The following is a 13,520-nucleotide window of genomic DNA, read 5'->3' on the forward strand; positions in this document are numbered from 1 at the left end:
CCCTTGCTTCACATATGACTCTTCTACTGAAATATTTGTATAAGGCGGTGACCCGGCAGATTTTTTAAGACTGCAGGCTGTAGTTTTCTCTAGAGCAGTGTCATTGTGAGGCATATCAAGCCTGTCCTTTCAGTGCCCTCCTAGCCTTGTGCTTAAAGTAATGCACACACTGAGATTTTTAGGTGTGTGAAGGGGAGTAAAAATACCCCTGAGGGCCTTGAGACTTGAGAGAAATACACCAGGATGTAAACATTACACCACAGAGTAAGTCCAGGTCATGGCCTCTCACTTGTTATGGACCTTTTGTGAGACCTGCCAAACAAGTGTGAGCCATTAGCACTGCCCACAAGCCACAAGGACAAAAGGTTGAAATAGGGGGGGAAATCCTGATTTCATAGCTGAGAAAAAATGCACAGGTCCTCAGTACACAAAAACTGCGGTAAAACTCGTGTCCTGCATTAACGAAGAGCACAAAACGAAGAAAAAGTGGGAGCAAAGACTTCTGACAGCTCTATATAAAAGCTGTGAAGATCAAGTCTGCATGAGACGACATGGCATTTACATAAAGGTGTGAAGTAATCTCCCTCTTTCCCTATGCTCTCCACCCTCCTCCTCCTTTTTCCACTGACCGGCCTCTCAGGAGCACTGAAAATAACTTGACCGGCTCAGCAATGGGACTTTCAAGCCTCAGTTTTCAGTGGAAAGCTCCTTGCGTTGGAGAGGCTACACTATGACTCTCAGATACAACCTGCATGTTTAGTTCATTTAATGTTAGGAAAAGATTTAAGACTCTACAACATAGTCAAGTCATTACTATCACAAAACAGATGTCTTCATTTTTTTTGTCCAAGCCCCAGACAGAGTCCAAAGATATGAGAGGCTCCTTAGCTCAATAGCACCCCCTGGTGGGACTCCTTTTGGTGGTTGGCACACTGACATCCAAACCAACTAAAACCACAGCGTTTAATCTCTACCTTTTATCAGAACAAAAAACAATTTAAAACACTGGTAATTATACATGAAAAGAATTTATTTTCGAAGTTGCTGACGCTAAGTCTGACAGACTTGTGTTTTTAAAATAGTCAAACACAATAAAACATTAAGAACTGATTGGAAGCAGCTGAACCTAACGTGCAACATCTTAAATTATGCAGCTAGTTTTAAAGTCTAGAAACTCTTTTTGCTGCACCCTGAGGCTATTAACATAAATAAACATAAAAATAGAGTTTTATCGTATCCAAAAAGAACATGGTGTTTCAGGAACATTATTGTACTCACAAAAAAAAGTTACTAATGACCGAGATTTGCATGCCAAAAGGACATAAACAGCTATTCAACACGACAATACTGTCACGTAAATACGAAAATGCATTTTAATATATTGAAATTTGTTGCGATAACAAGAGCAATTAGATAAATCAACCTAGCCAAAGTACAAGTACGAACGAAAGCTGCGTTTTAGTCTATCGTTCCCTTTATTTTCATGCAGGCGTGATTTAATTACTCACCCAAAAAATCCATGGGCCTTTCTGAATGGGCATAGATCTCTCATGCATATGAGTTGTAATAAAATATTCCACTAAAAAGGAAATAATTAAGCCTGGTGCATCTGGTTCTCAGTGAGCGAAGCGTGTGAAATCAGCTGAGAAGGGGGAGGAAAGTCATCATTCTGCCCTATGTGTAAAGTAATGTAATGGGCAGGCTGCAGGAAATCCTACTCTCCATCCTCCCTCTTCATCTTCTGGTGTGATGGCATTTCAAGCGCGACAGGGCATCTCAAGGCAACACAATGGTTTCATACTCTTGTTTCAGACCGAATGTAGGGCAAAAAAAAGTATTGGAAAAACATTATTTAAAAATAGATCACAGTTCGCTGAATGCCAAGGAAAAACGCTCGCGCTTCAAGGAAGAACTGAACGACCCTCTCCAACTTACATATTTTAAAACAGGCGTGTCTTAATTATTATTTCAGGGAGCCAAAACAAGCGGTTAGAAAAAAGGATAAACTAACAGAACGGAGCTCTGAAATAAGAGAAGAAGTTGGTCGATCCCGATGACATGTTGTCTTTAACTTAGCCTTGTTGGGAACAACTTGCACTGCACGTCGTTTTGACAAGAATCCGTAGCACAATAAACGGTACACGCGGTACTTTTAACCACGCTGACAATTTGTCCTCATGGCGTGTTTTTTTCTTTTCTTTTTTTAATAATGTGGGCTATGCTGGAAACACAGCGGCTGGCTCCAATGAGAGCTAATATTAGCTGGCTAGTGATGTCTCCACGTTTCAGCTGCCTCTGTGTGTTCGGAGGAAAACAGCGGCGCCGTTCTCCGCCGAAAAATTTTCTCTCCACTCGTCCTCACGCTCGTGACATCCCCGCACGGAGTTGCGGCCGCTCCGTAAAAAAATACCCCCACACCACACCGCGGTCACACTGTTAAATTTAATCCCATTATATTTCTTCTTACCTTCCGGCTTGTTTTCGGCAGCCATTTCCCCTTCACGCGCAACATCCTCCTCCTTCCTCACGACCGTGGGTACCACGCGCGTGCACGGCGAGGACAGCACGAGGAGGGACCGGAGCGGCACGCGGCTAGTCGGTCCGACCAAGGCGAACTTACTATTGGCTGCAAGGCGGTGAGTGACGGAGGGGCTCCGAGATGAAAAACAACATCTCTCCTCACCTTGGCACCTCAAGCTGGGATTTCCTCCCCCCACCCCTTTATTGATTGTATTTTGAAGGCATTTCTGAATTAAGATGCTTTTAATAAAACTATGGGTAAAAGAAAAAATAACTAAAAGTATATCCGATGCTTTTTGAATATTCTATTGAGTCAAAACTAGTTTGAATGTTTTATTTTGAGGTTGTAGGTTGTCAGTCCAAAGTGACACCAAACTCTTTAGTCTCATAAGTAACAGGATAGGATCCCTTCACTAGAAAAATATTCACGTTTCTTAATCATGTGAACAAACTACAGTCAATATAAAACAATAACGAATATCGAAACTCAACATTTTTGTCAGTCTGACATTAAATTAGACTATATTTTTCCTACTTCTATTTTCTACAGGCTACTAAAATAAATGAGTTTGCTTTAAAGAAGTTTTATCACTTTTGTGTAATTCAAAAGTTAACATATTACTGTGCCATTTCAGAATTTATGAAATCCCAGATAATGATGCCAAAGCTTTTTAAGCTTCTGATAGGTTTGTTCCAAATATGAGTTAAATGGTGTCATAACTTTGGATGTCACTGGAAATGATTTCTTGACATCCACTAGTCTGCTTCATCCTAGAGTACATTTGACAGATAACTAAAAAGTGCCACTTTCGTCTGTTCAAACAATTATATGCAAGAAGAAACTAATTGGGAATTTTCAGTCATTATGCAATTCAGAAAAAGAAACTGCATCTGTCCCAGAGGAGAACATATTTAGGTCCATAATGTGCTTATTCACCCCTGAACAAAACTAAAGACCTCTTGAAAAGACAGGATGAAGCTGGTGAGAGTATTATTATATTCTCATGTTTCACATGCAGAATGACAAGCAGGACACAGAATGAAAAGGTAAAACAAAAGAAAATAGGAGTTAAGAGGCGTAGAACATAAAGATGGATGCTTTTGACAAGAGAAATGGACCTGAATGGAGAATCTGCTGAAGTCTTGGATTCTAGAGGAGAGTCCAGTCGGAGTTGAACAGATGGTTTGTAAAATATTGTGTGTTCATGAATAGGGAGTGTTGTAGACTGGGGAAGCAGATGGTGACTTGAGAATGATGGAGTTGTGGACAACCATGGAGTGGTGGAAACATTTGGTCAAGTTCTGACGTTTCCTGGCGGAAGACAGTGAGCGTCCTCAATATGGGAGGGACTGAAACTACATGAAATGTAGTGAAACAAGACATTTACAATAATGCAAGACCACCAAGAGGAAGAAGTTGAATATCTGTCTGTGTATAGCCAGAGCTCTGTATTAAAGGGTGATGTATGCAGTTCAGTTTTAGGTGGTGGTGCTGAAAGAACAGCTCCCTTACTGCTTGCATGACCAGATATAAGTCATTGCAGAGACTTTAACAAGAAAGGAAAAGGTAAATACAAATACGTGTATACACCCAATATCACGGATTTTATTGGACTGAAACCTGTCAGACACTGTTGTAAGTGTCACAAAAATAAGAAATTAATTTATTGAACACTGACGTCATTAGAAGGCCCCAAATATTCTTTATTTATCGCTTTAAAAACATCTGGTACAACAGTAGAGAGTTGTCCTGTTTTCTGTACAAGCGCACCTGATTGCGAACTGACGTGTGAAAAAGTTGTTTGACTTGAATGTGTGAATTTCCTTTCCCTTTTTAATTTCTTTCGTTGCTCCTGCCACCTGAGGGCGACAGAGAGCGCAAGAGACCCTTTTCTGCGAGGGGAACGGCACGAAGTAGAAATGACCGGGCATAAACATGGCGTCTGCCTTGGACGACGATGAGATCTGCAATGATGATTACTATTCCCTTTTAAATGTTCGCAGAGAGGTACGGGGTACTCTTGTGACGCAAATATTTTTTTGTACTAATGCATACATTGGGTACCCTTTAGTTGCTCTAAAGCTGATAGCCAGTAGTTGCTCGTTGAATGAGGTGTATGTGACAAGGTAAGCTAGCTTGTGACCCACGACATTGATTAGTGTGCACTGACACTTGACTTAGAAGCCGAACAAGACTCTCTGTGGGGTATTGAGTTAAAGTTTAGTCAGCGTGAATCGTGTTTTGTGGAAGTAAGGTAGAAGAGTTTCCTCTTACTATAATAATCTGGGGGCTAATTGACTAGATAGTTTCAGTTATCATGGATGTGCTAACTGGCTAGTGCTACAACTCAAACTGTTAAGCTCCAACATGCAGTTCATGAGCTTACAGAGTGGATAGTTTATCTATGATGTCAGAAAGTGTCCGTTCATGGTACTTTCTTTGGTCAGCTTCACGTGAATACTGTTTTTGACAAATCCAGATTACGGTTTGACATATGGTCACTGTTCTTTATAGTTAGAGATGTGATTCTTTAAGAAATAACACTATAATTACTCACCTCGTGTGTTTATTTTCTGGCAGGACAGCATGACCAGTTGGCTGTAGACTCAGTACTTAAGATCGGTTTTAGATCAGATCATTACATTTTCAAGTAAATTATTATAATTGTGTCTTGACATTTCTTCCATAGTACAACCTGTTGCATTACTAAGAATTTAAATGTACAAGGACACACAAAGCAAATTATGTTTGTCTTATGAAGCAATAATTTTGCAAAAACAAAAAATTAAAGTATGTTGATATAGATAAATAGTATCTAATGTGCAAAGCTAATGAATTACTGCTAACTTGACAACAGTTTTGATCATCATTATGCCAAAAGTCTTATTTTTAAAAGCAAACTATCATTGAAAAGTTAAATAAATACACGATATTGGTATCAAAATATTGACTTATGCATTAGTAATATGTTCCTATTTACATACATGTGATACAAACCAGCCAGGGCATACTATCTGGGAAAAAATCTACTGAAAGCTTGAGGTTGCAAAGTCGCTACTTATTGGTGTCACTAAGATGTCACTTAGATCAAAAGTCTCATTATTCTCTTACACTCTGTGGTCCGCTTTAGGCCACCCAGGAGGAGTTAAAAGCAGCTTACCGGCGCCTGTGCATGCTATATCATCCTGACAAACACCGTGATCCTGAGCTAAAGCGACAGGCTGAGGCTCTTTTTAACCTTGTACACGAAGCTTATGAAGGTAGGTCAATCTTACAGTAGTGTTTTCTCCTCAGCTTAGCCTAAACAAATTTGACTGTTTTGATTTACTTATACTTTATCTAATTTAGGAATGCTAACAAGTCTTCAATTATTTATTAATCTTGTTCTAGTGCTTAGTGAACCACAGGCACGAGCTATCTACGATATCTATGGCAAGCGAGGGCTTGATGTGGACGGATGGGAGGTAAGTAACAACTCTCCAAAAGAGCAAAAAATTTATCTAGAAACAATAGTCAGACTACAGGCAAGAGAAGTCTACTGAGAACAATATGATAATATCTTCGTATTGTTTTTTTTTTAAATACTTCATATTAAATTTCATTTTAAATGCCACTTGTACATTGTTTGCCACATATACTTGTCCAGATTTCTACTTGGAGCAAACCTTTGCACCAAACCTTTAACTCACCTTCAGTTAATAGACGTTGAAGTACCTTACAAAACTTATTTTCACTTTAAGTAAATTTCCTGCAGAAGTTGGTTTGTATTGTAAAGATGGATAGCTACCGTTCAGTAAAATCACGAACGAGTTTTCAGTATGAGCTCTCTTTTGCAGCTTTGGTCAATTTTGACATATATATTTATTAATAAGAAATATAAAGATGGTTTTATTAGAATAGAAGCTTTAAAGTGCATGACGTGACCCTGCATCACTTTTTCTTCAAGTAAGTTAGCACTTAGTTATTGCTTGCACTCGCTTTGTACTCAGTTCCTGTCCTCTTCCTCCAGGTGGTGGAGAGGAAAAGAAGTCCTGCTGAGATTCGGGAGGAGTATGAACGCCTTCAGAGGGAGCGAGAAGATAGAAGGCTTCAGCAACGGACCAATCCAAAGGTGTGTTTACAGTAAGATGAAAAGCCTCTCTTTAACTGTTGTATGTTCCTTTGTGTGCAACACTAATCAATAATCGCTTCACAGGGAACGATAAGTGTGGGCATTGATGCCACAGACCTCTTTGACCGGTATGAAGAGGACTACGAGGATATGGTGGGAGGCATGCCACACATAGAAATCAACAGGATGCATATATCACAATCTATAGAGGTACATGACTGGCCTATTTGTTGTCTGTCTTTGGCTGTAAGGAAGGTGTTTGATCCTGTTTTTACCTCTCAACGTTCCTTTGTAGGCTCCTCTCACTACAAAAGACACAGCGGTTTTGTCTGGCTCCCTGTCTACCCACAACGGGACTGGAGGTGGCACTATTAACTTGGCTTTGAGAAGAGTCACCTCAACTAAAGGGTGGGGTGAGGTAGGCTTCATTCTTTCTGTTTCTGGTTATGTTTATCAGAAAACATAAAACACAAAATAGTTTTCTACCTGTCTTGAAGGAAACATGTTGACGTTTGAAGATCTGGAGTGTTTTTTGTTGTCTGTGTTTACGCAGGTAGAGTTGGGCGCCGGAGACACTCATGGACCTCTCCTTGGAATGAAGATATTTCGAAACTTAACGTCTCGATGGTATGTTTAGCAAAGTAAAATCCTGTTCGAAGTTGAGTTACAGCAGCTCCAACAATCTTTTGTTTTGCTTTGTCTCAGCTTTGCAACGGCTCAGTGTGGGCTCCAGTTTTCTTCGCGGGGAGTTCGTCCTGGGGTGACAACGGTGCTGGCTCGCCACCTCGACAAGAACACGATGGGCTATCTGCAGTGGCGCTGGGGAATCCAGTCCTCCATGAACACCAGCGTAGTGAGGGACACAAAGAGCAGCCATTTTACCATCGCAGTCCAGGTTAACAAGCTATTTCATTTACCTATAAGAGTATATGCATGTGTGTTGAAATGCAACAGTTTGGATTTTAGGAAATAAATCATTCCTGAGCTTTTCCCACCTTTTATAGTGACTTATTACAACTTTATTAAAAAACAAACTTAAAACTCTAAAATAACGTGGCTGCATAATTGTACACACCCTGAAACTAAACTTTGTTGAAGCAGTTTTGATGTTGTTATATAACTCTATCAGCATAGCACATCTTGACTTTGTAATATTTGCCCTCTCTTCATCCAGTCTGTCAGACTGAGAGGCATCTCCTGTGCCCAGCCCTTTTCAGATCCCCCTACAGATCTCAGTCGACAGCCCGAAGCGCTCCACTCATAAGAGAAGAAGAAAATAACTGAAAAGAAAGAAACTTTTTTCTAAGCAGAATAGATCTAAGCAGATAAATTGTCCACACTGGGAAAACAGCAAATCTTCTCAGAGATCGTTTCCGTGAAATAAGTTTTGTTGTTGGTTTTAGTCTTCTCCTGCCGGTCTGACCATTTTTATTTTCTGATCTGCTGTGTGTTTGGTGCCGTCTTCTGACTGGGGTTATGATTGTCCTACCAGCATTCTGAGCATACAGATCATGATAGTTTTATCTCACAGCCTACTGCAAAGGCTCAGTAGGCTGTGAGCAGATGATGGAGTGCTCTAGCATTTGGCTTAACTAAGGCTCAGTTGTAAAAAAAAAAAAAAAAATGTCTTCAAAGAAGGATGATGCTGCCACCACCATGCTTTATTGTATTCTTTGTGGTGATTGTTGCCTTTGCACCAAACAAACATTTTGGAACCAAAAAGTTCAACCTTGCTTACATCAGACTCTAACACTTTGTTTCACAAGCTTGTGGGAGACGTGAAATGTGACTTTGCTAAATTTAGCTGTGCCTGGATCATTCTCTTTGTTAGAAAAGGTTTCCATCTTGCCACCTTATCCATTAGCCACTGCATAAGAAGAATATGGAAGATTGTGACTTGTGCTGTACAGCAAGTTCCTGCCAGAAATTCCTGCAGCTTCTTGAATTTCGTTGCAGGTCTCTTGGCTGCCAGTTTTTGTCTCGTCTTTTTATTAATTTTGGGAGGCCATCCAACTCTTGCAGATGTTACCTTTTTATAATATTTTCTCTCCTTCTTCACTGTGTTTTGTGAAACGTTAATCGCCTTTGAAACCCGTCTCCTGACCGATGACAATGAGATCTTTCTGATGCTTTGGAAATTCTCTGCGAACCAGTGGTTTTGCTGTAATAATCGACTTGAGAAAATGTTAATTAAAACCTACTGGAGCAGCTGAACTTTATTTGGCATTCGTCGGAGATACTTTAAATCATGGCAGGTGTGCTCTGACTCCTATTGAACATGAATTTTAATGTGGTGGTTATTTCTGAATACAACTACCTCCCCTGTTATAAGAGGATGACACATTTATGCAACCTGCTCATTCTGGACTATACCTCCCAAAAAGTTTCATCTTGTTTTTAGTTGATTTCTTCAGGTTATTCAGGGATTATAAGCTCTTTATTTCCTCCAGAATCAACAGTCTCCTGTTAAAGTTGTGCCAACATTCAAAAGATTTTTGTGTGTCTCTGCAGCTTGGCATTCCTCACACCTTTATGATGATGAGCTACCAGTACAAGTTTCAGGATGAAGACCAGACGAAGATTAAAGGCTCAGTAAAGTATGTTGTCAGAACTCACTATATGTGACGTAATGCAGTTGTAAATTTGTATGAAAGGTGAGAAAATTACTTTCAGAACCTCTTGAGGAAGTCCCAACAGATAAGTCATTTTTGTTTTATAGATGATGTTGCAGAATTTTACGACTGCAAAAGATGTCAGTATTCAAACAACAGAAAATGTCACCCTATCACAGACAGAGATGAACTTTTAAAAAGTAAAATGTAATCCAAGTTGAACTAAATCCACTTTTTGGTGCTGTTGTTTGGGACTAAACTTTACGTCAGAAATGAAGTAATGTACAACAATAGCAAAATAAATAAAAAAAAAAACAGTTTCCTTTCAACATTCACTAGGTAGGACAACACCAGGTGGCGCTTAATGAAACTCTTTCCTCTATTTAGTCTATTTCTGGGGTCTGCAACCTTTAACTTTATACTTTCCATAATAGCTCTTTGTAACTTTGGCTTAAAATGATAAATGGCCAACTTGTGTTTTCTAAATACATATAAATACAGTTTTGTGCAGTTTTTCCAATGTTTTATTGCATAATTGCACTGAACTTACTGGTACACCTACAGTACCAGTAAAAAAAAAAAAAAAATTATCCATTCTCTTTTTGCAAATGTTCTCTTAATTTTAAACCCAAACAAATGAATAGTACCTTTTTAAAAATTACACTTTTCCAACTGTAGATATTTATAAAATAAACAGATTTTCTCAACAGGTCATGTAACATTTGCAGCCCTTGATGAGTTTTATTTAGCTGGACTAAGTGTGAAAATTCCACTTCTGGATTATATGGCTGCAAACCGCTGGTCTACTGGGAGTATTAAGTTCCTGTTGATGCACATATTTACCTGTGTTATTATAATTTATGTGGCAAAGCAGCCATATAAATTATAATAATAATTTATATCATATATTCTCATTTTCATCATGAGAATATATGATGAAAATTTTGCACATTTATGATTTGAAACAACCTAAGAAAGGCCTGTCCTCAAATACTAAGCATTAATTACTGTTTTTTTTTGTATAGATTTAAAAACCATCTTCATCCTTTAGTTTTTTGCTTGGGTTCTTAACACATTGCATTGACATGTGGGTGAGCAATAAACTCACTATTCTTGCCCTACTCACCAAAAAGATACCATCTTTCCCCAGTATTCATGATTTGTTTGTTGCTTATGCAAACTTTTAGTTATTCATTTGTACAAATCGAAGTGGAAAAAACCCCTAAAAGACCTTAACCATAATCCTTTTACCCTGAAGGCAAAATATATTATTGTTATAAATATAACATGCAGATTCATCTTATTAATTGGAATATTGTGTGAAACTACATTTATTTTAGAAATTCAATTAAAAAAAATGAAACTCATTTATCACACCTAGTAAGATATTTTAATCATTTATTTCCATTAATTTCAATGGTTATGAAAACCCACAGATCAGTCTCTCATAAAATCAGAATAAGAGAATTTATTAAAGAAATGTCAGCTTATTTTAATTTATGTAATGTTCAATCCTCTCAAGGCTGCAGTTATTCTTGTTGCTTTTGTGCCACATTTGATCCTTCTACTTAACTTACTAATAATATATTACATACATCCCTCTATGAACAGACACCTTATTTAGTACTGAGCCAGTTTGCCAACAATTCTTGACATACATCTTTTTGTGTGTGTTGAATCTGCATCAGTTTCACCTTTTGAATTAAATTACTGAACTAGATTAACTTTTCACTGATTTTGTAGTTTATTGAGACGCACCAGTAAACCAGAGCAAGAGCTTTTGTTTGGAGAATGAAGGCCAGCAGCTTTTTGCGTTATATGAATGACAAGTTGTAATCATCACATAGTTTCAAATGTTTTACTCAATAACCTGCAATCTAAATCTGAGCAACCCACATGTGGTGAGATGGTAACTCTGTTGTAATGAGACAGATCGGGTTTCTTTGGGACGGTGGTGGAGTACGGCGCTGAGAGGAAGATCAGTCGGCACAGTGTGGTGGGGGCCACCGTCAGCGTGGGAGTCCCACAGGGCGTCTCCCTCAAGATCAAGTGAGTGCAAAACCCTGCTCCACTTTATTTTATTCCCACCTGTTGTGTTTCCAAATGTTGGTTTCTTCTATTCCTCTGTACTGTTACCATGGCACCTGAAAGAGTAAAGTCAAAACTGTCAATCAGTGAAAGCATGGAGACATTTCCTATTTCTGCCTGTCGTAATAGATTTTCTCCAAGTTTTGTTTTCCAATAGATGTGTAGAATTACCATGGAAATGGTTGATTTTAATTTACTATCTATGTTTCTATGTCCTTGATGTTAACAATAAAATAATTGTTCTAACTTCAGGCTGAACAGAGCCAGCCAGACGTATTTCTTCCCTATTCACCTCACTGACCAACTCCTGCCAAGTGCAGTGTTCTACGCCACGGTTGGACCTCTGGTTTTCTACCTCGCCATCCAGCAGCTCGTCATTCGGCCCTATGTGAGGGCCCAAAAGGAACAGTAAGTAACGTTCCTGTTTGTCTTGGCTGCTTCATGCAAGCAATCTTATTGGAGAGGACTCTCTTCTTTATTGCGATGGTCATATTTTATGGCCTCATTTTATTTCTTCATTTTGTTTTATTCAGAGAGTTGGAGAAGCAGAGGGAGAGCTCAGCCTCTAATATAGCAAAAAAGAAACAGGAAGCGGAGGCTGCTGTGAGTATTTGATAGATTTATATGTAGTTGTGGTTTGTGTCCAACTTCATGGTGGGGTGTGAGATTAGAGATGTCAATAAATGTGTCTGACTGCTGAGAAATATTTTCCCTATCAACAAGTAAGAGGAGCAGATGAGATCGAGTTAGATAACATGCAAAAAAGTAATGGAATTTATTGGCTGCATATCTTGATGTCTGACTTCTGGCTTTCGTTTTTTTCCACCTCTGAAGGTTTTGCTCATGCAGGAGTCTGTCCGAAGGATTATTGAAGCAGAAGAATCTCGAATGGGTAAGAAGAACATTCATATTTGAGCAGTGATCTAAGACTTGAATTTTCAGTTACACTTTATGTCCCGAAAGAGAGGGTTTTTTTTTTGAAGGCTGGAGTCAGGACCAAAAAAAAAACATTCTTGCTGCTCTTGCACCCTTCATGTCAGAATATTATAAATTAATTTTGTTTGCAAACGGCTCTCTGGTGGCATCGTATAGCACCACACTGTAATGTTATTGCTGCTTCTTTATTTAGGTCTCATCATCCTCAACGCTTGGTACGGCAAATTTGTGACGGACAATAGCAGAAAGCACGAGAGGGCAAAGGTCATCGATGTGACCGTGCCACTTCAGTGTCTGGTGAAAGACTCCAAACTCATTCTCACTGAGGCCTCAAAGGTAAGAACTGTGGTTCAATGCAGGAACCTAAAGCAAAGCAGGCTCAACAACTACTATGTTTTAGTATTTACTAGTACAGCCGATGGTGCATTACTTTGAGTTGTCTGTTCAGTCAGGACTCCCTGGCTTCTATGACCCCTGTGTGGGGGAAGAGAAGAGCCTGAAGGTACTGTATCAGTTCCGTGGAGTAATGCATCAAGTCCTGTCAGGAGACACAGAACCACTCAGGATACCAAAGCAATGTACGTTTTTCTGGATAGCACAACACGAAAGTATTTGTGTTTTGTTGTTGAAGAAATTGTGAGTTCCAATTGTAATTTCTCTCTCCTTCTTTTTATTCCAGCTCACAGGATTGATTCAGACACATAGCTTGTTCTGACCAAAAAAAGACTTACCTCTAGACTGTTGGACAGAAGATGAAGAGACCTATGTTTTAGATGCAACTTGGAAATCAGTCTTTGTTACCCAGAGATCATGAATTTAACTGTTTGCCCTGATGTTCATTTAAATATTGAGAGTGGAATAAGATAACTGACTGGATTTATCAGAACCAGTATCCATGGATGAGGTTTTGGGCTGTGAAATGTGACAAAAATGCTCTCATCATAAATCAGAGTTCTGCCCTCGTTGGGATCAGTTTGGTTTTGGGAATGGCTTGCAAATTTTGACAGAGTTCTATGTACTTGAACAAAAACTGCAGTGCCTACTGGATCAAAGACATGAAAGGATCTCTGTTTATTTGCCATATTATTAAAATCATTCTCTCTCATTTTGCTCAAACTTGCATTGTATTTTTTTTGTTGGCATTCCATATTTTTCTATGAGAAAAGACTGCAATTACAATGGGTGATTTGAGTTGGATTTTGTAAGTCAACAACGTAAGAGCTTGAGAATGCGACATCAATTTCCCAAAACA

At 38.9% G+C, this 13,520-nt stretch overlaps 2 protein-coding genes across 13 annotated transcripts in view; one reads left to right on the forward strand and one right to left on the reverse strand.

Moving 5' to 3' along the window:
• camta1a (calmodulin binding transcription activator 1a) overlaps positions 1 to 2,630 on the reverse strand; it is a 384,222-nt gene extending 381,592 nt beyond the window's left edge. For all 12 annotated transcript variants that reach the window (XR_006372058.1, XR_006372059.1, XM_044131220.1 and 9 more), the window contains exon 1: positions 2,468 to 2,630. Coding sequence is in view for 10 of the 12 variants with exons in the window: in XM_044131220.1 (XP_043987155.1) it covers positions 2,468 to 2,492 (25 nt within the window). In the remaining 2 variants the exon portion in view is untranslated. The remainder of the gene's footprint in view (positions 1 to 2,467) is intronic.
• A 1,763-nt stretch (positions 2,631 to 4,393) lies between these two features.
• dnajc11a (DnaJ (Hsp40) homolog, subfamily C, member 11a) lies at positions 4,394 to 13,378 on the forward strand. The gene is made up of 16 exons (XM_044131261.1): positions 4,394 to 4,528; positions 5,652 to 5,781; positions 5,912 to 5,985; positions 6,531 to 6,632; positions 6,717 to 6,842; positions 6,928 to 7,050; positions 7,186 to 7,259; positions 7,338 to 7,527; positions 9,144 to 9,229; positions 11,177 to 11,293; positions 11,585 to 11,740; positions 11,866 to 11,935; positions 12,167 to 12,224; positions 12,462 to 12,604; positions 12,717 to 12,846; positions 12,948 to 13,378. Exons 1-16 carry the CDS (start codon positions 4,457 to 4,459, stop codon positions 12,971 to 12,973), a joined length of 1,677 nt encoding a protein of 558 aa, XP_043987196.1. The 5' UTR covers positions 4,394 to 4,456; the 3' UTR covers positions 12,974 to 13,378.
• The last annotated feature ends 142 nt before the right edge of the window (positions 13,379 to 13,520 follow it).

Source organism: Gambusia affinis, linkage group LG01, assembly GCF_019740435.1.
Source record: "Gambusia affinis linkage group LG01, SWU_Gaff_1.0, whole genome shotgun sequence".
NCBI classification, from domain to species: domain Eukaryota; kingdom Metazoa; phylum Chordata; class Actinopteri; order Cyprinodontiformes; family Poeciliidae; genus Gambusia; species Gambusia affinis.